Genomic DNA, 27955 nt, shown 5'->3' with positions numbered 1-27955 from the left:
GGAACGAGGGCTGATCAGTTCACTTGCAGGGCTGCGGCACACACACGAGGAGGGAGCTAGTGACGAAGGGAGCTGGGAAGACAAAGACTCCCAGGTTTGGAAGCAAAGGAACTTAGGTACGTGTATGTCAGGCACAGGAATGGCAGCGGTCAAAGGCACCATCCAGAGCCGGGTGCTGTCCTCCTGGGTCACGTCACAAGTGCTGGGAAGGAGCACCTGCTAGATACCCAGAAAAAGTGTCCAGCGCAATTCCGCACGGCTTCGTTCTGTATTTTCACATAGTCTGAGGCTGGGGGCTGAACTGGAGACCCTCAACTGCGGTCAAGGTAGACAGGGAACACCTTTCTCTGTGGTGTCTTTCTGGTGCCCTTTGCTAAAGGAGGGGGTGCAAAGTCATCTCCTGTATTTCAAAGAATCAGTAAGAATGTCTTCACTCCAGCGAGTGCAGAGCAGAGCTTGGCCGTAACTGGTGGGTAGGAAAAGGCGGTCTCGCCCAGGAGGGCACCGCTGCCCGAAGGCAAGTGTAGCTCGCCACCCCCTCGAGCCCCGGGATGCTCTTCTGGCGCGCTGCACGACCGACACCATGAGGTTCTAGAGGAAGGTGCGAGCCTTAGACGGGGATCCCAAATGCCCACCGAGTGCTCCCTAAAAAGACGGAACACAAGCAGCTTCGCCTGACTAAAACAGGAAGTTTCAGTAAGAACCGACCTTCCGGATGTCTAAGTGCTTGCTGGGACCTGCTCACCAAGCAGAGACAGTAGTGAGGTTCACGACCTTCGAGAAATAAGGAAGACCGGGTCCGTTTCAAAGGCAGCCCAGCACGGGAGCTCTGAGAAGAGAGCAGCGGGCGTCACTGTGCATGCTCGGCCGGCTGGTGCTCCGGCGGGCACCGAGGACTGCGGGCAGTGATCAGGAAGCTTGTCGGGCACAACGGGCTGCCCTCAGCAACAGGACCCTCAGGACATCAGTGCAACCCGAAGGAGAAGGACACTATGATATCAGGACTGTGTACGTATGAGCTTTGTCCAGCGTTAGCCAAATACGAGGGATGAGGATTCTCTCCCTCCTTTCCCACAAAGCGACTTTGCAAGTTTTCTACCAGGTCAAAGACGGAACTCCTCAAGGGTCCCCACGGGGAGTGAAGAGTGGACTGGAGACTAGGACCAGGCCTCAAGTTTGGGGGTCCTTTCATGGGGCACAAAAAAAAAGACCTTCTGCTGCCTGGAAGTCACTACTGAAACCCATACGGTCTCCACAAAGGAGGGCCGGACCCCTTCCTCCTCCACGTGCTGGGAACACACAGGCCTGCTCCGAAACCCAGATCTGCCGCCCAGCTGCCAGCTGTGGCCGGCGAGGCTCAGTTCCTGTGCACCCCGTTTCTTCCATAAGCCACACTAGTGTCACTGCCTGAAGCCAGTGAAGACGAAACAAGATGGTGTGTGAAGCTTTAGCCCAGGGCGGCCACACCTTAAGCTCGCAGTAGTTTCTCAAGGTCTGCAGACACTGATGGAAGAGATAAAGCCTAAACAGATGTGTCTAAAGAGAAAAATCTTTTTAGCCACTGGAAAGGGAACAGTGGCTGCCTCCCTTCCTCCTCCTCTCTGCAGCCCCACATAAGGGCCACAGCCCACACCTGCTCTAAAAGCCGAGAAGGTGAGGCCTCTGGCCCCACAGCCAGGCCACACCAGGCGCCTGCCGCCGTGTGCAAGGATCAGCCGCGCCCTGCGTTCTGGGTTTAGAAGATTCCAGGGAGAGGAAAGGAGAGGAAAGGGTGTGAGCCTAGAGTGGCACACTGCTCAAGGGGGGGTAGAGGGGAAAGGCCAACAGCTCTCCAGACACCTGCCAGCGCGGAGGGAGAGACCGAGGGGAACATCTCCGGCGCTGCCGCTGGCCATCCCCTCTAGTCGCACCCTGCTTTCTCACAAGTGAATGGCAGATGGGAATCAGCCCTCCAGAGCCAGCTCTCCCTCCAGCTGGGGGACGAGACTACCCTAGGCCAAGACGCAGCCTGGGCAACACCCAGCAAGGAGCTGGGAGACAAGGCCTACCCAGCCGCCCTCGGGGCCACCCCTGCTGCGTTAACCACTCTCCCCTTCTTCGAGGGTGGACCCCATGCCAGCTGGGGCCCCCAGCATCTGAGGCCAATCAGAAGCTCTCACTGGGGAATTTGGAAAGGAGCGTTAGTTCCTAGTTGGTGGACGTTCTCTGCTGGGTGCTTCAGCTGAGGCCAGGGAGCACGGGGCTATGTGGCCCAGGTGACCACACACACATCCAAACGGTGATGGCCAGTACGCCTGACAGATGGAGCAGTGGGCCAGTGGAATGGGGGACGGGGCGGGGCGGAGAGAGCCAGATGCCAGCAGGAAAACAATCTCTACTTGGGAATTTGATGGCATAGTGCCAGCTGGAAAATATTCCAACTACAAACATCTAAAATTTCAGCTCCACCCCGGACCCTGATAACAGCATAATTACAAATCTGTAGTCTGAGAAACGTCCTCAGCAGCCCCGACCGAGCAGCCTCAGGTTCTCATTCTGTGACAGTCCCCGTCTGCAAACAGAAGGCGGGCAGGGGACGGGGCGCATCAGGGACCTCTCTGAACAGCAACCCTGCACACTCTCAGGGCTCCTCGGAAACCCTCTGTGGGCGCGGTGAGCTCTAACTCAACGCAAATGTCCGTCCCGCTTTCCCAGATGTTGCCATAATGCTGTCCTGAAGCTGTGACCCTCACTTACTTCTCTGTCGCTGGGTGTTCAGGCCAGACACTCAGGGCTCTTTGGCGGCCTGAGAGCTGAGAGAGGCCGTAAGAGAGGTCGGCTTAACAAGCTCTACAAACCGTCCCCAAGACCGACAAAACAAGGCTCCCGGAAATGTCCACCTACCGCAGGCCCCATCTTTTATGAAATTATGAGGCTGCTCGCTTGATTCTGGCCTAATGTTTACATGCTCAGATCAAACGCACTCGCATTTTAGGTCACAGAGTGTGCTTCCAGACAACAGCTCAACGAAAGCTTACTGTGTTTGTTTTTCTTCTCTGGTAGAGGAGGCGGTTTTTCCGGGTCACCTGTTGACTCAGGAACAGTGAAATCACCCACAAATTCGACGGAGGCTGAGGACCCTCCTTGCTGAAAGGGGAGAATAGCAGCAAAGGGCGTGAAGGGGACGGATGGGACCGAGGCTGGGTTCTGCAGGTCGTCCTCGGAGATGTTGTCGTATTGGGAGGGGTGCCGCTCGTAGGACGCTCGGCAGCCAGAACTGTCCGTGGTCTGAGAGGCCGCACTCCTGCGCTTCTTCTCGGGGAGGGCGGGCGGCATGTCCATCTGCTGTCCCGCAGCCGACGGCCCCTCCGGAGGTGCTGGAGGCAACTGGAAAGGACGGCCAGGAAACGGAGACCCAGACTCTCCCAAGGACTCCGGCAACGGGCTAAGGTTACAGGCCACTTGCTGAGGTATCTGGTCTGCGTTGGAGAGGTCTTGCTGAAGGAACTCGTAGTCAGGATCATAGTGATCTGCATTCGCAACAGGAAAAACATGACTGTCAGCCACAAGGCCCCGTGGAAAGCAGGGATCCGACCCTCTGCTTTACCCAATCCCATTCATGCATGCGTGACACACACACGCTTCCATCTCACCTCTACCCTGTATTTCATGGTCCTCGTTCTCCTCCCTGCTTGAACACGTAAAAGCAAGCAGGGAAATGGCTGTTTGCTGCCCTGTTCTTTGTATTTTCCTGTGTTTTTTGAATTTCTTATTTAAAAAAAGAAAGAAAAATGCGTGACCACTGTAGAAAATGTGGCCAAAATAGAAAAAAAATCATCCACGATCCCATAATTTAACTATAATCTGTTTACATTTTAATTTATTTCCTTAAAAGTCTTTTTTCCCCCTAGGATTTTTTTTTTTTTTTTTTTAAACCCAACTGAGAAAACACCATGTGGGTAGTCTTGGATTTTGTCTGTTGATCAGTGTTTCATGACTGATTTCTCAGACTCGCATGTTACCCCACCACACACACGTACAACCCTTCCGCTTTCCTACCACCGAGCTTCCGGTCTACCACTCCTCCCAATGATGCTGACATTAATGTCCTTAGATCGAAATCCTGCCACAGATCTCTAAGATAAACTCTCCAAGTGGAACATCGAGCTCACGGGACACAAACAGCTTAACGCTCCTGACACCTCCTGCCCAGCTGCCTTTTAGACTTGCCTCTGCCCCCTCCCCGATCCCCTGCCCACCAGGAGGTCAGCACGTGCTGCTCGCTTGCCTTCGCCCTCCGTCGGAAGTCGTTAGGGGCCCTCCCCTTCACCAACCCCTTCACCACCCACAGCTCTGAGCCCGGGTGACTGCCATGTGGGCAAAGGGAATCAGACTGCTCACTGCAGATCGGCCGTAATGACGGCTACCACCTGAGCATCTCCTCCGTCGATGCACACGGTTATTTCACTCAAACGCCCCACCTCCTTGAGAGAGGTGGATGTTGGGAGCCTCACTCTGAAGACGAGCGAGCAGACTCTGACTGAGCTGGCCAGGGCTGTATGACCACTGCCTGGCCTCCCTGTGTGACCCCAAAGCAGCCACCAAGGAACGATGAGACAGGAGGCGTGACCAGGACGCCCAGTGCTCACCTAGTGTTTCACAGCTTGTGTTCCGGGAGCACTGGCCACTGTCCCTGTCCAGAGAGGATAGCTGCTCGTCCGACTTGCTGAGCTTGCCTATGCTGCTGCAGGGGGACAGGCGGGGCGACTCCCCGCCGTATGAGTGGCTGCCTCCTGAGAGTCGCCTCTGTGTGTAACAGTCCACGTCAAAATCCTCGTGTGGAGAAAGAAAGACAAGCGCAAGTCACTTCTGAGAAACGGTGGCAGGGCCCAGGGGAGAGGGGTCAGCACGTTTAGTTAGAGGAGACTGCCATGCTCCGAAACCGCATGGAAAGGCCCATCTTTGATGTAAGCAGTAAAAAGCCAGGTCTGTGACTTCCGAGAAAGGAGCCTTGCTGAGTGCTGGGTCTGTGTGGCAAGCAAGCACCCCGGGGCCAGGCTCAGATGTCCTCAGGAGACACTCCTAGCTCCAGCGTCTCCACCCCTGCCCCATCCCTGACGAGGGAACCGCTACAAGTCCTGTGGTCCTGTCGAGAGAGGAACCATCCTCTCATTGCCAGGGGCCGAAGACCAGCATGATCAGGGTTCCCAAACCCAAAGCCTTTCTCTGCCTTGCCAGACGGGGCTACATTACCTGCCTATTAATTCCAACAGGCAAACTGGAGCCGCTGGTGGCTCGACTCATGGGGGCAACGACAGCCACGCGGGTCGGGGATGGAGCGGACTGTCTTTTCTTCGGTGGCAATGCCGGTGGAGGACTGAAACAGATCAAGAGACCCTATCAGACCGGATAACCCGAACGGAAGCTCTTTGCGAAGATATGAGGATGCAGAATGTGGGAATCTTTCATGATCAGACACTTTCCATCTACTTCTCACACTTTCAACTCCTGTCCCACTCCACCGCTGCCAAAATAAACCTATCAATGCCAAAAAACCTAAAATCAGGAAAATCATCTTTTCCTTCCATCGTAAGTTGCTAAAAGGCACTCCACTGGGAGTTCTTGGAGTGTGTGGCAAGGGAAGGCTCTGCGGCCAGGCTCACGTCCTCCACAGATGCCTTCCCAAGGAAGATCAAGATTCCAAGGCTTCTAAGGAGCGAGGGGCTGGGTTCCAAGTCCTCATGCTCACGGCACCACCTTCACTTCTACGTCCTTTCATCAGATTATGCCTTAGGTAGAGAGGGTGCCAGAAATATAAAAATTACCTGTTATCAACCACCCGAATGCCAGGTAACGGGGGCTTGGGGGGTGCAACCTCCTCATCCGTAGAGTCTGGGAGGAGCTCGGTCGACTGGGATAGGCCGGTTGTCTTGTTTAGGATCTCCATCTCTCGATCCGTCAGGGGGAGCTCAGACTGGCTGGAGAATGAGCAGTACTTGGGATTACAGAAGGTTACAGAGCACACACAGGTCCTGGGAGGGGCAGAAGGGGACCAGGGTGTGGAAACAATGCAGGGCACCGGGCTGAGGACCAGGAGCCCCGGACACTGTTCCTAGAGCTCCATAGCAGAGGCGGGGTTTCGAGTCTGGTTTGATCACCAACACACACAGCAAGAGATTGGCCAAGTCCCCCTGACCGCATCTCAGTTTCCTTGTCTGTAGGAGGAAACCTCAGACTACGTGACCTAAATGCTCTCCAAATGCTCCAAATTGATCTTTTATACTTTTTCTAGGCACTTATGCTGGAACCCGTTGCAAGGCCTTAAAACTGTCCACATGGCCCTCAGTCTACCTTCCTGATAAAGCTAAATGCTCTCAAGCCAAATTCCCCAAACCCAACCCTTCCAAGTTCGTTCCGGTGATAAAAGGAAGCTCCTCAAGAAAAGCACAGGTGTAGATCACCTGTGTGAGTGCGAGTGAGGCTCGCACTGTATCCCGAGTCACGTGGGCTGTTAGCCTTGAGATCAGGCAACAATTCCAAGTGCGCATGAGCTACGCACTTCTTTGAAGTAATACAGGTACGCACCCCGAGGTCGCCGAGAAAGGAGTACAGGCCTCAAACAGCCTGCCTACTTTGGTTCCCACTCTCTCCCCAGTGACTGGAGGGTTTAGTCAGAACTCACCCGTCAGGTTTGCAGGCTGGGGAACTGGGTTTCACTGGGCTGGTCGGAGACGGATGCCCCTGCTTCTCGATGGTAAGTCTGACCAGTTCCTAAACCCCGCACAAGAGAGAAGTCATGAGGTGCTAAGAAAGCGCCTTGCTGGGTGGTTTCACCGACAAGCTAGGTCACTGGTGTGCCTGCCGCCTAGGCTCTTCTGTGCCTACACATTTTCCACATACTAGAAATGCAAGCACTATTTGACTTAGGTAAGCTGCACGACTTCCCAAAATGTCCCCTACCCTCCAAAAATACCTTCAGAGCATGCTGAGAAGTTTCAAACGCATAACGGCACTTCCTCTTGGAAGGGGGAAATGACGAACCCCACGGTCTCAGAATGACTAAGTTCAATACACAAATTAAATCCCAGTGGAACCGATTCCCTGTCAGTTTGTGGTAGGGGAGAGCTCCTTTTTAGTTCCTAAAAATCACTGCATTCTGGGGCGCCTGGGTGGCTCAGTGGGTTAAAGCCGCTGCCTTCCGCTCAGGTCATGATCCCAGGGTCCTGGGATCGAGTCCCGCGTCGGGTTCTCTGCTCAGCAGGGAGCCTGCTTCCCCCTCTCTCTCTGCCTGTCTCTCTGCCTACTTGTGATCTCTGTCTGTCAAATAAATAAATAAAGTCTTTAAAAAAAAATCACTGCATTCTGTAACATGCAGGACGCTGCCTGTGCTGGGGAACAAACCCCTGGCACCGGGAAGGTGGTTTCCCAAAGTGAGCTGCCGCTGGGCGTGGTGGCAGCTGGTGTATAGGGATGACCTGCTGGCATCTTTGTTGAGGGACAGAAAGTTAACAATGTATCATTCAGCAGAGACGTGACTTAGGGAAAAAAAAAAAAAAAATATATATATATATATATATATATACACACACATATATATATGTAATACATATATATGTATATATATATATTTTATATATATACATATATATATGTATTACATATATATGTATATATATATTTTTTAAGATTTTTTTTTAAGATTTTTAAAGATTTTATCTATTCATTATTCATTTTATCTATTCATATATATATTATATATATATACATGTATATATGTATATATATATATATATATATATTTTTTTTTTAAGATTTTATCTATTCATTTGACAGGGATCACAGGTAGGCAGTGAGGCAGGCAGAGAGAGAGGAAGGGAAGCAGGCTCCCTGCTGAGCAGAGAGCCCAATGCGGGGCTTGATCCCAGAACCCTGGGATCATGACCTGAGCCAAAGGCAGAGGCTTTAACCCACTGAGCCACCCAGGCACCCCGGAAAAAATATATATATTTTTAAAGATTTTATTTATTTATGTGACAGAGAGAGAGAGGTCACAAGTAGGCAGAGAGGCAGGCAAAGAGCGAGGGGGAAGCAGGCTCCCTGCTGAGCGGAGAGCCCAATGCGGGGCTCAATCCCAGGACCCAGGCACCCAGGAAAAAATATTTTAATAGAAAACAAAAGAAAAAAGATTAGGACCTACTTTTTTTCCCAATTAGAATGCAGTTTCCCCCAGTGTGATAAGTTCTGATGATCACAAATCCTGAGCATTTCCGCCTCTCTCTCTGGTCCAGCTGCCCCACCCCAATACTATTTCACTATTTCTTTCTTTTTTTTTTTTTTTTAAAGATTTTATTTATTTATTTGACGGAGAAGGAACACAAGCCGGGGGAGTGGGAGAGGGAGAAGCAGGCCTCCAGCTGAGCAGAGAGCCCAATGCAGGGCTCAATCCCGGGACCCTGAGATCGTGATCTGAGCTGAAGGCAGAAGCTTGACCCACTGAGCCACCCAGGTGCCCCAAAACAGTCCTTCTTTTCTTTCTTCCTTTTTAAAGATTTTGAAGATTTTTTAAATCTTTAAAAAGATCTTTCTTTTTAAATATTTTATTTATTTGACAGAGAAATCACAAGTAGGCAGAGAGATAGGAGGAAGCAGGCTCCCTGCTAAGCAGAGAGCCCGATGCAGGGCCCGATCCCAGGACCCTGAGATCATGACCCAAGCCAAAGGCAGAGGCTTAACCCACTGAACCACCGGACCCCAAAACAGCCCTTATTTTCTTGTTTTTGTTACTTTGCATCTTGTCAATGTTCTACAGTGAGTATGTATTAATGAAGAAAAGAAAAATACAACCAATGGCACACGGTACGGCTGGAAGCTTCAAGTGACCTGTGACAGCCGGCGCCCGTTCTTGGGGAAACAGAGAAGCAAGATCTCTAAGAGTCGAGGACTGGAGGAAGAAAGGAGAATGTTTGTATGTTTCTGTTACCACAATTTAGGAGTTAAATGAGATCTCATGGACGGTGAAGACCAGCTACCTAGCGGGTGAGTACGGACAGGCTAGGACAGAGAGGGGGGAGACAGACAGTGTGCCGAGGGGACAGCAGGCAGTGGGAGGACGGGAGAGGCAGCTCGTGAGCAGGCTGCACGGACGAGCATCACAGGGTCAGAGGGGTCACAGGGCCAGACCAGAGTCCTGAAAGACGTGCATCCACGCTCCCTCTTCTCTACAAACAGGGCGGGAGAACAGAGAGAAGTCTGCATACTTGCATCCGCTGATGTAGGAAAAAAATTCCACTAATTCTTCACGGATTTGCGAGCCATTATAATTAGAATGTCATCTTTCTGGAGAGGCAGCTGTGTGAACTCAACGAATGACCATGGCACAAGAGTCCGGAGTGACAGGCACACGTGTGCAGGCGCGCGCCTGACTTCCAAGAGGACGACATGGAGGGCAGTAGCTCTCCTCCTCCGGTTGCTGGCCTCGGCCTGCAGGGGATGTAGAAGGGGCAGGCGGCCTTCCTACCCCGCCGGCCTTCCCGGCCGAACAGTGAGACGAAGGACAGCCCTAAGAAGGCGCACAGCCCTGGCTCCTGGGGCAACGACCCTGAGCTCACTCAAAGCTGACCGTCCGTAACTTGGCAAGAGCCTGACACCTTGAGCTAGCGGCAGAATTTCTGAGTGGGATGTCGGACTTTGCGGTCCTCGTGAGGCACAGGTTTGAAAGGACGGGAAAGGCGGTACCAGACTGTGTCCATAGCCGGTGACTGGAAGCAGACGGCTACCTGGTCATTGAAAAGCGGTTTTCAAAAGCCAAAAGGCATTTGGAAAGATGTCTAAGTGTATCGTACCTACTTGGGTGCTCATTTTGTTCACGCTGAAAATGATCCCAGGGCTGTTCTATCTCAAATGACCTTCATCAATTCCGAGTATGAGCTGTGGTGCTCGCGGAAGAGAGGAACAATCCCATCTGCTCCCGTCTTCTCTCTGGCACTAAGACAGAGCTGCTGCCTGCCAGAGCAGACCCAGGCCGCACACGAAAGGGCTCCTTATGAGATGTGCCACGGGCACCGCTCACATCGTTAAGACTCACTGCCATGCTGCCCCCACCACGAGGACACCAGACCGTGGCTGATGCCCTCCAAGTTCCCATACGCTGTCACCAAAAAGTGTACCGCCCTACAATCAATGGCCTGCCACGCTGACCCTGTCCTCTCGCTGTCACCGTCATCCTGTCCCCTTGTTGTCTATCCTCCATCACTCTCTGGCCCTGCAAGAACTCTAGGTTCAGGTCATGACACGGGCCCTCTCCCGATGAGCTTGCCCTAAGTCCTTCACTGAGTCCACTAGACGCGGCCGCCAGTGGGGACTTCCGTGCATTGAAGCAACAGAATGAAATCACAGGGTGTCCAGGTTTTTTATGCTGACAAAAAGGGACCTTCCCACCCACATCCTAAGTGTGAGCGGTGTGAGGCAGCAACAGAGCCAAGCAAGTGTCCTCCCTCTCCCATGCAGTCAAGAACAGGCGGTCCTCTTTAGGCAAGGTGCACGCGTGGGCTGGGTGGTGAGTGACTCCTGGTGTCTGCTCTCGGGGGTTTGGTCCAGCCACAAGGCACTGGCTGGCATTCCTCAAACAGTCTAAAGACGAGGCAGCCGGAGGAGACCTCAAATTCAGTGTGAGAGGAAAGAAAATGAAGACACCGTTTTGATGCGGGTAAGCGAAAACCCCGGTGGTCGCGAAGGTGAGCTGGAAGCACCAGTAACACCTCCAGGTGTTTTGTCTCAGAGAAACCACATGACCAGGCGGCAGCAGTGAGAATGGCAGCCCTCAGTGTGGTCTCCACATCCATCGCCCAGCGAAGGGCACCCCAACTCCTTCAAGGAATGGCTGACTCCGGGTCCGTGTAAGAAACAGACAAGATGACTTATAACTCAATAATAAAAAGACAAGCTGATGAAAAACCGGGCAAAGGATTCGAGCAGACATTTCTCCAGAGAGCTATATAAATGGCCATGAAGCACACGAAAACAGACTCAACATCATCAGCTGTCAGGGATGTGCAGATCAAACCACCGTGTGATCCCACTTCAAGCCCACCGAGACGGCCGCATCAATGGACAAGCGGGAGCCAAGAGGATGCGGAGAAGCTGGAGCCGCTGCCGGCGGGGCAGAGAGCTGGCGCAGCTGGTTTAGAAGACAGAGGAAGCAACGCAGAGTCACGTGTGACCTGGCGACTGTGCTCCGAGGTGCGTAAGCAAGGAAAAGGATGATACACGTCCACGAAAAGCCGGGTACGGGAGTGCTTGCGGTGGCATTACTCCTTATCACCGAAAGGTGGAAACAACACAGCCATCCAGATGTCCACAAATAAACAAGACGTGGGACAGCCACACAATGGGGTATTATCTGGCAATAAAAAGAACACATGCTCTCATATGGGTGAACTCCGAAACCATAACACGGACAGGAGCTAGTCACACAAGGCCACAGAGGCTCCGACTCCCTTAACAGGCAAATCTACAGAGACAGAGAGTAGTCCAGAGGCTATCTAAGGCGGGGGGGATGGCAAGAAATGGAGAGAGAGAGACCTGGGGAGAACATAAAGGATGTGAGGTGACTTCCTGAGGGGATGAACATGTTCTAAAATTGATTACGGTGATGGTTGTACAATCTGTGAACATACCCACCCCCCCAAAAAAATCACTACATTGTACATTGTAAGTGAGCGAATTCTACGGTCTGGGAATGAGATCTCATTCAGGCGTTTCCCACCACCGCCACCACCACGCCCAAAGAAAATAACTATCAGAGGAGCCTCGAATATCTTTTCATACCAAAAGGTAAAAAAAACTCTCGAAGACCTCTAGGGTCACGCCACAGGGAACTCAGGAAACAGTCTGAAGATGTCTTCCGTGGCCCAAGATGAGGCCTGGGCACCAGGAAGAGTGACAGCCACAGTGGACCGGAGCACAACCAGCACAGGCACAGCCATGAGCTCCAGATCGTATCTGGACAAGCTTGGCTGACTGGTCGTGTTAAAGGATGCTAGGAGGGCGCCTGGGGGGCTCAGTGGGTTAAGCTTCTGCCTTCAACTCAGGTCATGATCCCAGAGTCCTGGGACAGAGCCCCACATCGTGCTCAGTGAGGAGCCTGCTTCCCCCCTCCCTCTGCCTGCCTCTCTGCCTACTTGTGATCTCTGTCAGATAAATAAATAAATAAAATCTTTAAAAAAAAAAGGATGCTAGGAAACACGATTTTGATAACTGGTAAATAAGGGAAGGAACTGAGTCCCGATCCTGCCTTTTCTCTGAGAATTAGAACTCAGAGTAACCACAAATTGACGCGGGAAGTCCGCCATTAAGTGCACGCCGGCTGAGTGACAATGGAGTAACGGCGCACAGAACTAGAACGTCAGCGCTGTGCAACTCCCAATCAAGTAACGGATCTAGGCGATAACCATCAAAGGCTGCTAACATCGAAAAGGGAAAGATGCCTTTTGATGGAGGTGCAGAGAGGCCTAGGAAGGGTTCCAAATACGACAACCCCGATCTGATGCAGCCTCGGTTCTAGGGAGAGAGGCACCGCTGAACAGCACGGCGCAGGTGCCGTCAGCACAACCCAGAATGTGGGAGACTTTCAGCAGCAGCAACCAACCCCTTCTAAAACCAAGTAAGTTATATGGACAAAAACACAGAGAAAAAGGATCTTTAGACACATATTGGTGAGCTAGTAAGTGTATGAGTTTTATTTTTGTCTAAAAGATTTTATTTATTTATTTGAGAGAGCACAGAGGGACAGGGAGAGGGAGAACCAGGCTCCCCACTGAGCAGGGAGCCCGATACGGGACTTGATCCCAGGACCTTGGGATCGTGACCTGAGCCGAAGGCAGAGGCTGCACCACTCACTTCACCACCTGAGCCACCCAGGCACCTGAGGTGCATGAGCTTTATTATGTAGGAACCTACATGGGCCGCGAGGGCCAGGTCCAGCCCAGGGCTTGCTTTCTGTGAGGCCCTCAAGGTAAGAACGCTTTAAGGGGGTGCCTGGGTGGCTCGGCTGGTTAAGGGTCTGGCTCTTGATTTTTGGCTCAGGTCATGGTCTCAAAGTCCTGGATCAAGCCCCCCCACCCCACCCCTTTCAGGCTCCACACTGGGCAGGGAGTCTGCTTTTGGCCCTCACCCTCTGCCCCTCCTCCTGCTCGTCTCTCTCTCTCAGATAAATAAAATCTTTAAAAAGTCAAAGTGAACAACAAAGAATGTGCAACAGAGACCAAAATGCAGCAGAAATCACTGTAGCCTGAGACGCTTCCAATATGTACTACCTGGCCCCTCGCAGAAGAGCCTGCCTTGGCCTGGAGCTACACACGAAGGCATTTACAGACGTAAGGACAGACGGCTGGGATCTGGGATTTGCTTCCCATGGTGCAGGGGAGTGAGCTGAGGTGCAGAAGACGGGCCGTGAGCAGCCAACTGTGGAAGCTCTGGCACGGGCCTTCACTGTCCTGTCTTTTCCTCTGCAAATGCTTCAAGTCTTTCATCAAAAAATGAAAAATAGGCTGAATGAGGAATAAAAGAGATGGCTTATTTGAGATGTCAGCATGGTAGCGACAGCTAGGTGCCCCATGCTACTTGTTCCTCCTTATTAATAGAATTTTAGCTGGGCATGTGACCAAATTCTGGTCAATAAAATGGGAGTGAATTTTGTAAGTCCTCTGAGGGAGCATCCTTAAATGGAGAAGACACACCTTCTTACTCTCTCTTCCTCCTTGTTGGCTGGAATATAGTCATGATGGATGGAGACTGAGCAGTCATTCTGGACCATGAGGTGGAATCCATGTGCTAAGGATGGCAGGAAAACAAGAGGGGAGAGGACCACACCCCAGAGCATTGCATGAAAATGTTATTTAGCCTCAGACTGCCTAGCAGACTGTGAACTTCTTGTACACGAAGGAGAAATAAAGTTTTGTCTTTTAAAACCCAGTATATTTTGGATTTTCTTGTAGTCAAACCTAATCCTAACTGATACGGTCGGAAAAATATTTCTTTTGAAGTATTCCTGTTGTAGGTGAAAATTCTAATACAGAGAAACCTCACTGAAGTGGAGCTGGCTGGCTAGAAAGGGGAACCACACCGCCGCCATCAATTCCAGGAAGAACCATCACTTAGAGACCCCAGCAGAGGCCCTGCCACAGGAAAGAATCATGACTACAGACCCAACAGGGAAGGACAGACGCTGCTTCTCTGATGAGAAATCCGCCACCCCAGCAGCTCAGCCAGTGAGGAACCGCCCTCGCCCTGAAGTCCTGCTTCTCCGGGGGACATCGGTCCAGGACAGCCCCTCCCAACGTCCTCTTCAGAAAGCCACGATCCCCTACTTTCTTTGTTGGACTTGCCTGTGGTTTTGCCGTAGGTTGCATGTCCCGAACTGCAATTCTCTGCTCTTCCCAACTAAACCCATTCTGCTAGTAAAATAACTGTTTTGTTTTTTAGGTTAACATATACGAAGGGAGTCTGGCGTGGAACCCAAGTCCAGTTTTGGGAGGTGACGGTTAGACGACGGAACTGCAGGTGTTCCACATTTCCCTCCAAGGCTGTCAGCGTGAGAAGGCTTAAAAAAAAGTGTGAGTGTAAGTGGTGTGTGTGTTGGGGGGAGCTGGCGGTCAGGGGAAGAGGCCCTCGGTCTGAGAACCGACATCCCTGGAAGGTCTGCGGAGGGGACAAAGCGGAGCCCAGGGTGGTGGGTAAGAGACTGTGCTACAGAGAGGAGAGGAGAAGCTGACGTTTAGACAGCAAAGGTAGGGAGAGCTGGGGCGCTGGCTGCAAAAGGAAGACCCGGGTCACCCGCTGGAGCCTGAGGAGCTTGGCTCCCAACAGCCAGTGCCAGGGAAAGTTCGGGCCCTCACATTCCTTCCTCGGGGAGTCACCTTCCTCTCTGAGCCTCGGGTCCATGAGCAGAGCACCTGCCTGGGCTAGATCGGATAATAACAGGCCTGCCTCTTGACGTGAGATGCGTGGAGAAGAGCCACACCTGCTACCAAGAACTGGTAAGCGTGAGCCGTCCCGGGTACCAACGTTTCTGCGGCTCACAGTACTCATCCAGCGTTCACTGGGCACCTGCACTTACTAGGTACTTTACAGACATTGTCTTACTTAATGCTTCTTTAGTTCTTCAGGGTAAATATTTTAAAACCTACCTGAAACTCACAGAAGTATCTTGCCCAAGCTTACAGGGCTAACAAGTGACATTTACATAGGCCTTTAAATAATAAACGGTAATAAACTAAATGTAATACACATTATATAGTATAAATATAATATGTAATAAATAATATAAATGTAATAATAAACTAAACAAAGTAATCCTGTAAAACACTTCTTTAACCTTTCAAAAAAAAAGGGGATTCCATTTACCAACTGAATGAGTTACTTGGAAGGCGGTGACTCAGTTTAAAGGGACGTGCCGGCAGTTCTACAAGTGGAATAAAGACATCCTCAGAAATCTGTTTCGTTTATGCAGGGCCCTGTCCCTCCCAGCCAACTGAGGCTCTCACCGCACCGGGACACAGGCTTACATGGTGTGCTCAGCCTGATGGGACAGTGGCAGAGAAGCCGGAGGCCAGCCGGCGTGGAGGCAGGGCACGTAGGAAGGCAGCTGAGGCTGGTGGAAGAGCCCGGGGCCTGGGGTCCAGCAGACCCCGGCATGAGGCAGGACCTTGCCACTGACCACTGCTGGCCCGAGCCTGTTCCCACACCTGTGAAGGGGCAATGAGGCCCACGTTCAGAATTGTCACGCGCATGAGGAGGGAAAAAGTGTCAGCTGTTGTTAGTTACTATGAGGCCCCAGCAACACACGCCAACAGCACAGCGTCTGGACTGTCGCTGTGGCCTGGATGGATCTGAACCCCTAAAAGCTTCCAGGACTAGGCCAACTCCTACACACCCCTCTGGCTTTGGCCTGTCTCTCCCTCTGGGAAGAGTCACTGACCACCCTGAAAAAGGAAGGTCACCCAAAAAGCCAAGTAAGACCATGTGCCATTTTTTCTTTTATAACACTCATCCCAGTTACGATTATAGATTATGACCTCTTTGTCCCTTCCCCTCTTCTGACCGTAAGCGGCATCAGGTCCGGGACCGTACCCGTTTTACCACTATATGCCCAACGCCACGACACGGCCTGGCGCACAGGCGGTTTTCGATAAATGCTTCCTGAGTAAATGAAACGGAACTGAATTCACAGAGCTCATCACCTACAGAGTCTTTGTTCTGGGTTAAGTGTTTTAAAAACAACTGAGGAAAAGTCATTTGTTTCCAGACACAGATGCGTTCATAATCTGTCAGTTTCTCTCTCTCCCTCTCTCACTGGTTAATTTGAGAAATCAGAAATGTGTCTTTTAGACATGTCTTTCAATGGACACTGTGGTGGTTTAATGATTCCGTAACAGAAACTGACTCGGGAACGTGACAAAGCTCTACACACAGAAACTCCATCTCATCTGTTTGGGGCATTCTGACTCGTTTCGCACATCTCATTATAATCTGGCAGAAGGAAACCTGAACAATGTCACCTGCAGAATAACAACTTTCAATAACAGCATTTCCAGAAGCCTGGACAGGAAGAGCCAGGCCTGGGTGAGCCAGATCTCTACACACTCTGATGAAGCATGGACCCAGGTCACGTCTCATTCTGCCCGGCCGGCCTCCGAGAGCTGCGGGTAAGATTCCGTGGGACACTACGTCTGAATGTGCTCCAAAATCTGGACGGTGAAAAGGTCTTGCACAACAGCCACAATGGGCTATACCCTGAAGTCTCACCGGCCAAAAGAGATGACGAGGGACCTAATAAACCTTGGGGAAGGAAGAGAGCCTGGAGCCATCAGAGGAGACTTGCTGCCACCCAGCCAAGCCTCCCTCTAGGTGAACTCCACGACGCTCCCAGCAGACTGGAGCTGGAGGCAGGGAGCCACCAAGACCTCCCCAATCGACACAGTTCATTCTGGAGCAATTCATAACATTAAGCAATGCTTTCTCAGCTTTTCCTCTATAGTTTTTACCATGTGTGTGTGGGGGGTCCACTCTCCAGAATCAGAGGAGGCAGCTTTTAGGAATCTGACAGCAGGGTTGAGTGGAGAAGGCATTTTTTAAGTACCTCAGTACAGTTTTGGACTGAAGGGTGTAGAAAGGAGGATGACACAGCTATCTTTTTTTTTTTTTTAATTCCCCCAAGCCAAGAGATTCGTTTCTAAAGCATACACTCAGCACCACAAAATTAGTAAAAAGAAACAAAAAGAAGAAAAAAAAGAAGAAAGCAGTTAAAGTCTGAGTGCTTAGTGTGCTCCAGGCTTTGTTCTAAAAGCTTTATATGCAGAAACTAATTTAATACTTCCCACAACCCTAGGATATAAGGCACTATTATATACCCATTTTATAGACGAGTTAATTAAGGTACGAAGTCTTTGAGTAAATTGCTCAACTTCAGAGACTAGTAAGGAGTGAACTTGGGATTCAAACCCAGCCAGGCCCCAGACTAGCCCTCTTTCCACTACATAATATGGCCTCACAAGCTAGCAGGGTCTCTACTTTCCCACTGCTCACAGTCCTAATCCTTACCCAATGGCCCTCACCCACTTCATGCTTAACATTTTGCCTTGCTCCTCATCCACTAGGACCTACTGTCTCTAAATCAGAGCTTGTACCTCGGACCCCAATTCCAGACCCTCTATGGCCTTCGTCTCCCACCTTAACTGTAATTCACAATTTCCCACCATGCTGTTTCTGACTTCCCTGGCTAGTAAAGTCAAAGACTGCATCAAGGATTTCAAATCCAGACAGTTTCACTTCTTACTCATCTCAATCCCACTTTTCTACCAAGAATCCCAGAAGCTCTTATAACGTGAAAAGATAGCAACGGACTTGCTGAGAATTTTGCAAAAAGTCAGTGCAAAAACAATTTCCTCTGCCTTTGGTCTAGCCAGCAAGCATGCACAGCCAGAGCTATAACATAAAGACTCACTGAAGATTTAGTATGTGCTCAGTAAAGTCTGACTGCTTCCGGCAGCCTTTCCAGCTATGGAAACGAGCACTCCAAAGGCTTCTATTGCTGTAAGAGCCATCTGTACCAGAGAGAAGCGAACAGCTATGGGACAGAGCAGTACACCCACACCAGAGACGCTGGGAGACGTGTGTTCTAATGTGTTCAGTTCGGGAACAAGGTCTTGTGTGACAGGCGCCAGCAGGGAGGCTGCCCGGCGCTTGCGTCCTACCTTTACTCCGTCCAGCACAGCCTTGATGACCCCCTTCACGGTTGTTACCGCCTCTTTATCTTCTGAGTTCACACCTTCTAGCATCACTTGGTCAGACCAACGGATGAGGTTGGCGAGACTTTGGTACACTCGGCTATGGCAGGAGGAGAGGGCTGAGCTGGGGGGCAGAGAAGAGTTTGTAAAGAAAGTTAAACGTCTAAAGCGACCTGCACCTGAAGACCCTCCCTGTTTAGTCCAGAACCAGTTTCTCGGTGACGAGGGCATGTTTCTCCATCTGTCTTTAAGAGGCACACCCCCTTTTTGGTAACACCCCCCACGCCCGGGGCCTAGGCCCTTACATCCCACAAATGCCATACGGAGCTTTATATTCTAGTCTGTTATAAAATTTCTTCACTTCCCAAATGGAACATACGAAAATTCCATCATGAGTTTTTATACTTCTTCAAACTTCACACCCAAGACAGTCTGGTCAGTCTCTGTCAAAGAGCGCCCCCTCTTCCCCTCCTCCTTGCTGCTAATCACTGGTCAAAGCACTGTACGGGTCATGTTTTCCATCAGACTAATACGTTAAATGTGCCACAAGGAGCCAACAGGCAGGATGTGTTACTGCAGCAGCCTCTAAACGCGAGCTCCGACAGATCTGTAAGTCCCGAGAACTCCCTCACTGGGCTCAACCCCATCATCCCTGCAGTTACTCCACGGCAGACACGCCAAAGCAGCACACTAAGAGCATTTCAAGACGACAGATGCGAGGCGAGGAGGCCCGTGGTGGGGGAAGCGTCGACTGCACACCGCGATTACCCCACACACAGAGCGCGAGGTCCGGAGACTCTTGGACGCTTCAATGATTGGGGGGAGGCCCCAAGGTAGACTTTTTAGATCTCCTACACATTTTTTTTTTTAAGTTTTTATTTATTTGACACAGAGAGACACCACGAGAGAGGGACACAAGCAGGGGGCGCGGGAGAGGGAGAAGCAGGCTCCCTGCCGGGCAGGGAGTCCAATGCGGGGCTCGACCCCAGGACCCTGGGATCATGACCTGAGCCAAAGGCAAACACTTAACAACTGAGCCACCCAGGCACCCCAGATCTCCTACACATTTTTAGGTTACTAAATAATGTTCTCTAGGAATTATGGAAAGGATTATTTTTCCATTTTAAATATTATGTATCATAAGAGAGGAAGAGCAAAACTATGGAAGTTTGGGGGAGGCCCCTTTCTCCACTTAAAAAAGCAGCAGGGGGAGAAAAAGAATGAGGTAGACATTTAGAAGCCAAAGATAGAATTTTGAGAAGAAGATATAATATTGTAAGATATGAGTAAAACAGGTTCTAAAAGATTTTTTTTTTAAAGATTTTATTTATTTATTTGACAGAGAGAGAGAGATCACAAGTAGGCAGAGAGGCAGGCAGAGAGAGAAAGAGGAGGAAGCAGGCTCTCCGCCGAGCAGAGAGCCCTGTGGGACTCAATCCCAGGACCCTGAGATCATGACCTGAGCCGAAGGCAGAGGCCCAACCCACTGAGGCGACTCAGGCACCCGGGTTCTAAAAGGGCACCCGGGTGGCTCAGCAGGTTAAGTGCCTGCCTTTGGCTCAGGTCATGATCCCAGGGTCCTGGAATCAAGCCCCACATTGGGCTCCCTGCTCAGCTGGGAAGCCTGCTTCTCCCTTTCTTCCCTGCCCACCTCCCGCCCCCACCCCGTGCTTACACTCTCAAATTAATAAATAAAATCTCAAAACAACAACAACAACAACAACAAAACCCAAACAGGTTCTAAAAACAAAGCTATTTCAAACAAAAACCTGAACCAAACAATGCTCTGGCGAGCAGTTCGGTATCAGGTAGGAAGGAAAAAACTACCACTTCCATCCAGCCAGGCATTTCACTCTGTGCATGTTCCAACAGGAGAAACAGAACAGCCAGAAAGAATGAAAGGCAGCTCCTCGGGTCCCATTAGAAACAAGAACAGTTTACCAAAGGGCCCGAGAGAGCCGGGGCTTGGCTGCCTCACAGAGTAACAGGAGTGACAAGTGCTTGTGGGACCCACTCTCTTGGGAAGGAGGGTGGTGGGAGGGAGACAAGAACTCAGTCTTCCCTGGGGGGGACGTGATGTGGCACCATCCTGCGGGGGTGGGGTGGTGTGTGTGTGTGTGTGTGTGTGTGCGCACAGCTAGCACCCCTCTTCGCTTCAAGCAGGGCCAGGTGAGGGCTCTGTGAACAAAGACTGCCGCCTTCTGCCAAAGTGCCCCGGGGATCCCACCAAAGCACCAACCACACTGCTGAACTACTGGCCGGGATAAGCTGAAAAGGAGGCAGGGAGACACTTTTCCGTGACAATTTTTAGCTGCACCAAACGGCAACACTTCCCTGAAAGCATCTGACGAATGTGGCAACTGCCGCCCATCACAGCGTTAGCTTGGAAGCAGAATAGTCCTGTGTCAGGGGCTAAGACACTCAAAGAGAAAGGGCGGTCCTGGACTGTGACCATGTCCAGCGGACCAGTGGCTGGTCTGCTTCGGAAACAGAGCGGAGCCATCAGCACTGAAGGCCAGCATGGATCCGGACGTCCCACCGCGCGGGAGAAGCCTCTGGGCGCTGCTCACACTCAGCGGCCCAGGGGCCTGTTCCACGGCTGGTCCGCCACTGTCCCAGCACCGTAGGGGAGGGCGACCGAGAGCCCACCAGCTAGGACCCACCCCAGAGAGAAAGCTCGGGGAAGAAGACAGGAAAAACCTTCCCAGTTTATAAACTGCACTGAGAGGAATGAGAAGATGGAAGAAATCGAAGAGGAAACTTCGAGGAGGAGAGATCAAGATGACCAAGAAAAATACCAGTTGGTTTTACAAGAATTTCAGGAAGAAAGTCCTGGAAGTGGGACTAGCCCAAGAACTGCCTGAGGAAAGAGTCATCGCTCCTTACGCCCACATCCAGGCATTTGCTTCCTTCTAGGAAACTCCTAGACATTTTATCGCTAGTTCGTCAATTACAAAATTACCTATAAAAATCCCCATAGACCAAAAAAAAAAAAAAAAAAAGCCCCCAAACCACTGTGCTATCGCTTGATCCATTCCTCCCGTGTTGGCGCATCCACAAGCGAACTGCCCAGGTCCAGGAGCAACAGCCCCAGGAGCCGCACACGCTCAGCACTGTTCGCTCGACTCCCCGGAGAGGCTCAGCGCCTGAGCCCCGACTCCCCACAGCCCCTCAGTCAGGCCCCAGAGAGGCCACACTCTGCGCTACATGAGTGCCATGTCGCCTCCTGTCTCTCCTGCCTGTGCCCCGCCAGCCTCAGGCCCTTGCCTTTCCTGCTCCCCTGCCCCGAAGGCCTGTCCGATTCCTTCAGGCCCTGCCCCAGCATCTCCTGCTCCGGGAAGTTCCACTGGACCACGGGCTCTCCTCTAACTCTCCCTCTTTCAAATCCCAACAGAGCTTCCATTTGGTACCGTAAAGTCAGCACCTTATCACGTGTGGGAAAGTTGATTTTTTCCACGGGGTTCTCACTCTCTGCGGCAGGGCCATTTCACGGGTAGAGGTTCAGGAGAACAGGCATAAACAGCGAAGCCACCTACACACCTGACCCTAGCACCCTTGAAGCGCGCTGCCTCGGAGGAGGACCGCGCGGGGCGCTCTACGAGCTGGCACGGGGCTCACTACCAGGGAGACACAGTCCTCGGTCTGGAGGCCAGCACACAAAGCACTCTGAGTGTGTGTGGCAACTGAGCATGGCACGCCGGGACCCTCAGACTCCTCCTCGGGGACAGCAGCATGGTCTGGAGAAGTGAGGACAGCAGCAAGGCAAAGCCATACCAATGTTTTATTCTCCACCACCAGCTGGCCCCAAGAGTACAATCTGCAGGGGTCGGCTGGGAACCCAGGGCCGAAGCCCCAGGGTGGAGAGCTTCTTGGAAATAAAGACACTGTCTGCACTATGCCCCAGAAGAAGAAACTACCCAGTTCTGAAAGGGGGTCATAAAAGCTCAGTCTCACGGGGCTGTATGGACAGGAAACCATCTCCAGGAGCTGAAAACCGAGATGCATTGATCCTGAGCAGGTACCAGAAAAGAAACACAAAGCCAGCAGGCACCTGACAGCCTCTCAAAGGAAAAGTGTCTGCGAGGCTCTCACTTACGATTACATTTAATATTCCTTCCCTAACAACAGAGACGGGAGCAAGCTGCTCCCGGCCTTTAAGGGGAAAACGCACTCCAGCAGCAGAAGCGCTCCTCCACGAAGGCTCCCTGGGAAGAAGGCAGACACCACGCCGCACACTTGACTTCCAGGGGCTCCGGGCACTGTCTGGGAGATCCTGGCTTGACACAGTGGAGTGTCTCATGAATCCATGCTCGGATGGGATTCTTCTCTCTTTTGAATGGGATTCTTCTCTCTTTTGGCCTAAGCAGCTAAGCAGTCGAGGTTTTTACCAGGCTAGAAGTTAGTAAGATTTCATGCTACAATAAACCCAAGGAAGGGTACTAGCTATGTGTCCAAGTCGCAGTGTGATTATGCAATGACCTGAGGCAAAGAAACCACCACAGACCTACCTGCGGCCACATCCCTAGCAAGGCAAGAGACTCTCTCAGTGTCAAGGCCTCATGAGCCACATCGACCTCAACCTTGGGAGAGCATCAAGTCATAGCTGTGGAGGGTGGGGGGAGGGCCCCCTTTCCCTCCCAACATTCTCCCCAATCCCTAGGAGCCCGGAGTTTGAAGTGTCCCCAAACCAAGATGCCCGCAGGCCTCCCTCGCTCTGAGGACTTTGGCACAACTCACCTGTGCTGAGTTCGAGGATCGTTCTGCACCAGCGGTAAGATGGCCTCCAGCACCTTGCTGGCTGACCCTGGAAGCATCTCCAGGACCTTCTTATCAATAGCCATTTTGTCCACAATGGTCTTAAAGTAGCGCAAGGCACTAACAACTTCCTTCTCTTTCTCTTCCAGCCAGCTCAGGTTCTGAAAGGAAATGTTAAGCATAAGGAGGGAGGAGAGAGATTAAAGGGAGCTATTTTGAGAAGAAGAAAGTATGATTTCTTATAAAGCAGCTTGAGACTGCTGCAGACAGAAAAGGCTTCTTGCTGCAGAAACCAAGCCAAACTACCTTCTAAGGATTGCGGTCAGGATACAGAGGCTAGGCTTGAAGGAAGGAAAAGGGAGCTTGCACCAAGAAAGTTCACTGAGATCCTCCTGAATTCCCTTCCTCGTACAGACTGGCGTGGCCTGAGGTCTTAAAAATGGCTTCTCCTCCTCTACCTTACTGAGCTACCACCACTCGTCTCATTAAGTGTAGGGAGGGCTACTTTGCTCACGGCTGCAGAAGCTTAGAAAACCAACAGTTAGATCTCCTCCTGGTGCTTATCTACCCAGTAAATCAAATCCAGACATCCCAGGCCTTTCAAAGACCCGAGGGACTCTGCAAGATGGGGGAGGCATCTGTGTTCAAAACCCACCTTCCCAGGACCCCTCACTGGAGTCCCACATTCAACCCAAAGAGGCAGCCCCCTTTCAACGACATGACATGGCTCTCTCAAAGGGTCTAGAAACCCCCGGGTTAGAAGGGGCGGATGCGCTGGGTGAAAAGGCAGAGGAGCCTGAGCAGGTGGCAGTGAGACAGTCGCTGCTCGGGCGGCAAACGCGAACAGCGCTCAGTCCCTCTGCTCCTGCAGAAAGCCCAGCTAAGAGGAAGACAATATACAGAGCCCTACGCTTACCAGCATTCAAATTCTCAAGCCCAAATCTTTTCTCTACGACTACAGGATACCTCGAATCCACAGTCAGTGGGCACACACGCACCTTGGTTCCTTTCCCCAACCTCCCTCTCTATTGGCCCTAATGTCAGCAACCCAGGTCCCGGCTGGCTGGCAGGGGGAGATCAAGGGCCATCTATAAAACAGATGCCCTACCCAAGTGAAACCGGTTACATGTTCAGTGCAAATTACGATCGCTGTATAGGAGGAAAATTGCCACCTGTGGGTTCTTTGGCGTCCAGCGAATACATTAATAAAAGCAACTAAGGGTAAGAAGAACATTCTAGAAAAAGTTGATTTAAACAATAATCTGTAAATAGATAAATGATATATAACAAGAAGTCATTATGATTTGGAACACTAGCTCTCTTCTTAACCGATGGCGAATGTCAGTGTAATTTTATTTAAGTTGCCATGTTTAATGAGTGGGAATATCAAAAGACAAATATACAAATGGGATCAAGAAGTAAACAGCTTCTTTGGTGAGGCAACCTCCATCCTCAATGGGGTACTTCCCCAAAGGTGGTCTGTAGACCCCAAAGATGAAGTTCTCTAAGGGGAGGGGCCCCCCTTCCCCATCCCCATCACTGGCCGCTTTACCCTCACCTTTTCTCTTTTTTAAACAATCGGACACATTTCTTTACTGTCTGTTTCCAAGAGGTCAGGCTCTTGTTTCCCACCTCACGGGCCTCATGGAGACAGGAGCTTTCTGCTCTGCCACTGCCCGCCGGGGCCAGGAAGGACGTGACTACGAAGGAATCACACCCAGACATCCGTGTGACTGCAACCCCGGCTGGCCAGTCTGGCTAGAGGGCCCTGACCGCAGCCCTGCCCATCTCAGCACACCAGGACATGCCTGGAGCCAGGGATGGTGAAAGACGGGGACGAGGCAGGAAGTATCACGAGAAAATGTGTCATCAGGTTTGCCAGGGAGAAAGGGGCTGACCTGGAGATGGGGGCACCAAAAGGGGCAGGAAGGCACTTCTGAGCACAAAGAACCTTCCGGTGCTTTGCAGAGATCAAATGAGCCACTGAAGCGCCAGCCGGCGCCGCACTCCTGCTAAAGGAGCCGACAACTTAGCAGCGTCAGGTCCCATCCACTGGGCTTCCAGCCAACTGCACTCCCAGAATCATCAGCCTCTGAGCACGGTCCGTTCACAGCCCCTCCGCCTCTGAACAGCTCTGCGCCTTGCAAATCAGCCAGCGGTCAGAAGAGTTTACAGGGAGACACCCAGATGGAGCTCGTGTTAGAGCTGGGAACCCAAAGCCTTGGCTCCGCTGACGTCACCTGGCTGTACCGGGGCGTCCCCTCCTGCTATGGGGGATGACGCCACCGTCCATCCACAAACCCGGCAACTGCCTGAGGGTCGTGGTGCTGGGGGAGGGCCTAGACCCGAAGCCACCGCTGGCCTTGGGGACCACCGGCTTCAGGCTCATCTGCAAAACAGGGAGGCTAATCCCTCACCTGGGTGACCTACAGAGCCTGATGTGGGGCAGTGAGAAAGCACATGGAGGTAGTTCATAAAATGAAACCAGATCTTGATGGAGAAAACTTGGGCCAGAGCCCAAACTCTGTACATGAGCAATAAAGCAGCTTTTGCACACAGTTACGCTGAGGAGTGAACAGGACAGCATGTAGAATCATCTGGGACAGGGCCTGGGCAAAGAGAGACCCCTTGGAAGCCGCAGATGAGTCTGAGTCTGTGACCCACTGAGCGGTAGCTCCCCGGCATTTAAACAGCGAATGCTGGGGCACCTAGCTGGCCCGGGCAGGAGGGCATGTGACTCATGATCTCAGGGTCATGAGTTCAAGCCGCACGTTGGGTGTGGAATCTAGTTAAAAATAAGTAAAAATAAAATAAAATCAACAGGGAATGCCATGCATAGAAACTGGGGTTAAAATGAGAATATCTATGGAAACATTCCCTAAGAGGTAAGAGAGCTAGTAAGTAATCAATAATGATGAGAGCCAACGACAAACATATTTTCAGATTTCTCCAACAGCATCTTCTAAGTTCACACGTGTTGGCAGATTCCCCAACACTCACAGGTGCGTACTCACACAGTCTTGGGCAGCTGACTTGGGGCAGAGCAGAGTAATTCAACCCTTCTTAAAGGATGACAACCAGCAACTGGAGGACCTCTCTTCCCTGGGTGAAGATCGTGCCTACAGCCCCCGCCACAGGACGGGCGGTCAGCTGCAGCACTACGGACATCTTGCGGTGGATAACCCACTGCTGCAGGGGAGCTGGCCTGTGTGGGACGGTCACCAGCATCCCTGGCTTCTACCCACCAGACCGAGTAGCACTTGCTTCACCAGCCTAGTGCTGACAACCAGAAATGTCTCCAGACACGGACAACGTCCCTTGGAATTTGCAGGGACTCACCCCGAGTGAAGACTTTCACAGTGAATGTGCCCCCGGGGCCTCTCTCGGAGAGATGAAGAAAGGGGGAACCGCTCAAAGAATGGAGTGGCGAGACAGTCTCTTATCAGAGGGGACCAGCAGGACACGGCCACTCTACCCGGGCTGCCTGTGCTACGCTACCCAGCCGTGGACACTGCTTGGGGTTGTTGTTTTTGGTTTGTTTTTTAACCAAACTCAGCTCCAAGAGGTTGCTGAACAGACTGAACCAGAAGACGACTGTGCTGCACACCAAATCTACTTTCCTGCTCCGCTGCAGCCTGGGGTTTCATCGATCTGCCGAACAACGAACACTTGACCGTCTTCAGCCTCCTTTGGGCAAAGGGTTATTCAACAAGAGACTTTTGGACTTCAGACTTTAATGTTCTCCACTTCTAACTAGAATTTTAGGACATTTTGGTCAAAACAAAAACAAAAATACAGGCACACTCCATGAGTCAAGGCCCACGTGTCTACGTAATGGGGCAGCGTCTGCCGGTGGCGTCCAAGTGCAGGTGTGACTCGCCCCGGAGCGTTTGGACGCACTTGTCTACGGGCTTCCTTGTATTTTACATTACATCAGCGAATTCTGCTTTTCTGTTTCGTGTGTGAGAGTCGCCCTCTGGATTTGTAGGACATTGCAACATCAATTTGGCTTTCAGAAAGAGGCAGCGCGGTGCCCCGCCGGCACTGACGTGGGCGTCGGGCGGCCCGAGCTCACCTCAGCTCCACTACCTCTCCCTGCGCGACGGTGGCTACGGCTCCTATACCCCTACAGCCTCGGTTTCCGCTTCTGCAAGCTAAGTTTCCACCTCCCAGGGCCGCTGTGAGTGTTCAGTGAGAGAGTAAGCGCAAAGCACCAAGCAGGGGGGCTAAGGCGAGTCTGGACAAACGTCAGCAGCACAAAAGGTGTCCCCGGTTCTCAGTACTGGGTTCCGTGCATTCTCACCGCACACAGTCTCGCAGACGTGTAACACAGCGCCCTTCCCAGCGGACGCTCCTCCCTAATGAGTCCCATCCCCTGAGCAGCTCAAGGAAAGAAGAGCGGGTCTGGAGAGCTGAGACTCACCCACCTCCCCCAGAACCCGCCGGACCCAAGCAGCATACCCAAACAACCCCAGGAAGGACCCCCAAGCTTTCGTCACGGAATGCTGAGCTCTCTCCAAAGACCACAGGGGCTTGGATAAACTTCATTTTACCCAAGGCCCCTTGGACTGTTTCCTGAACGGTGATGCCCACAGCTGCCACCCAACTGAACCCAAGGATATTGCAGTAGCTTGTTCTTTCCAGCCCCGAAACCACGGCCCAGGATTCTGCAGTAGAAGGCAAGGCAAACCCAATTGTTCTTAGTGTCACACTGACCTTCTGCCTCTGAGACCTGGAAGCCACAGCACTGGTGGACATAAACTCTACCGCCTGCTGCTCCAGATCCAAGGGGAGAGGGTAGCCCTCTGGTAGAAATCTGTCTGTTGCCTCCTGGAAGAGAGGAAACCTGGATTCCTACAGAGCTTGAAATGGCCGTTTGAGGCTGAAGGGGGGGAGGTGAACGTCTACCGCTGTTCCGACATGGCCGGCCCAGCCGG

The 27955-nt window shown here is 51.8% G+C and overlaps 1 protein-coding gene across 13 annotated transcripts in view; it reads right to left on the bottom strand.

The window, feature by feature from the left end:
• RAPGEF1 (Rap guanine nucleotide exchange factor 1) overlaps positions 1-27955 on the bottom strand; it is a 136248-nt gene that overhangs the window by 40859 nt on the left and 67434 nt on the right. For 6 of the 13 annotated variants that reach the window (XM_046022166.1, XM_046022161.1, XM_046022160.1 and 3 more), the window contains 8 exons: positions 27735-27848; positions 23001-23179; positions 18231-18387; positions 6662-6750; positions 5805-6011; positions 5233-5356; positions 4629-4812; positions 3018-3509 (listed from right to left, as the gene is read on the bottom strand). In XM_046022166.1, the coding sequence (XP_045878122.1) occupies positions 3018-3509; positions 4629-4812; positions 5233-5356; positions 5805-6011; positions 6662-6750; positions 18231-18387; positions 23001-23179; positions 27735-27848 (1546 nt within the window). The remainder of the gene's footprint in view (positions 1-3017; positions 3510-4628; positions 4813-5232; positions 5357-5804; positions 6012-6661; positions 6751-18230; positions 18388-23000; positions 23180-27734; positions 27849-27955) is intronic. The other 7 variants (XM_046022172.1, XM_046022164.1, XM_046022165.1 and 4 more) reach the window with 3 other exon arrangements.

Source organism: Meles meles, chromosome 11, assembly GCF_922984935.1.
Source record: "Meles meles chromosome 11, mMelMel3.1 paternal haplotype, whole genome shotgun sequence".
NCBI classification, from domain to species: Eukaryota; Metazoa; Chordata; class Mammalia; order Carnivora; family Mustelidae; genus Meles; species Meles meles.
This window is presented reverse-complemented; position numbering and strand designations above follow the sequence as displayed.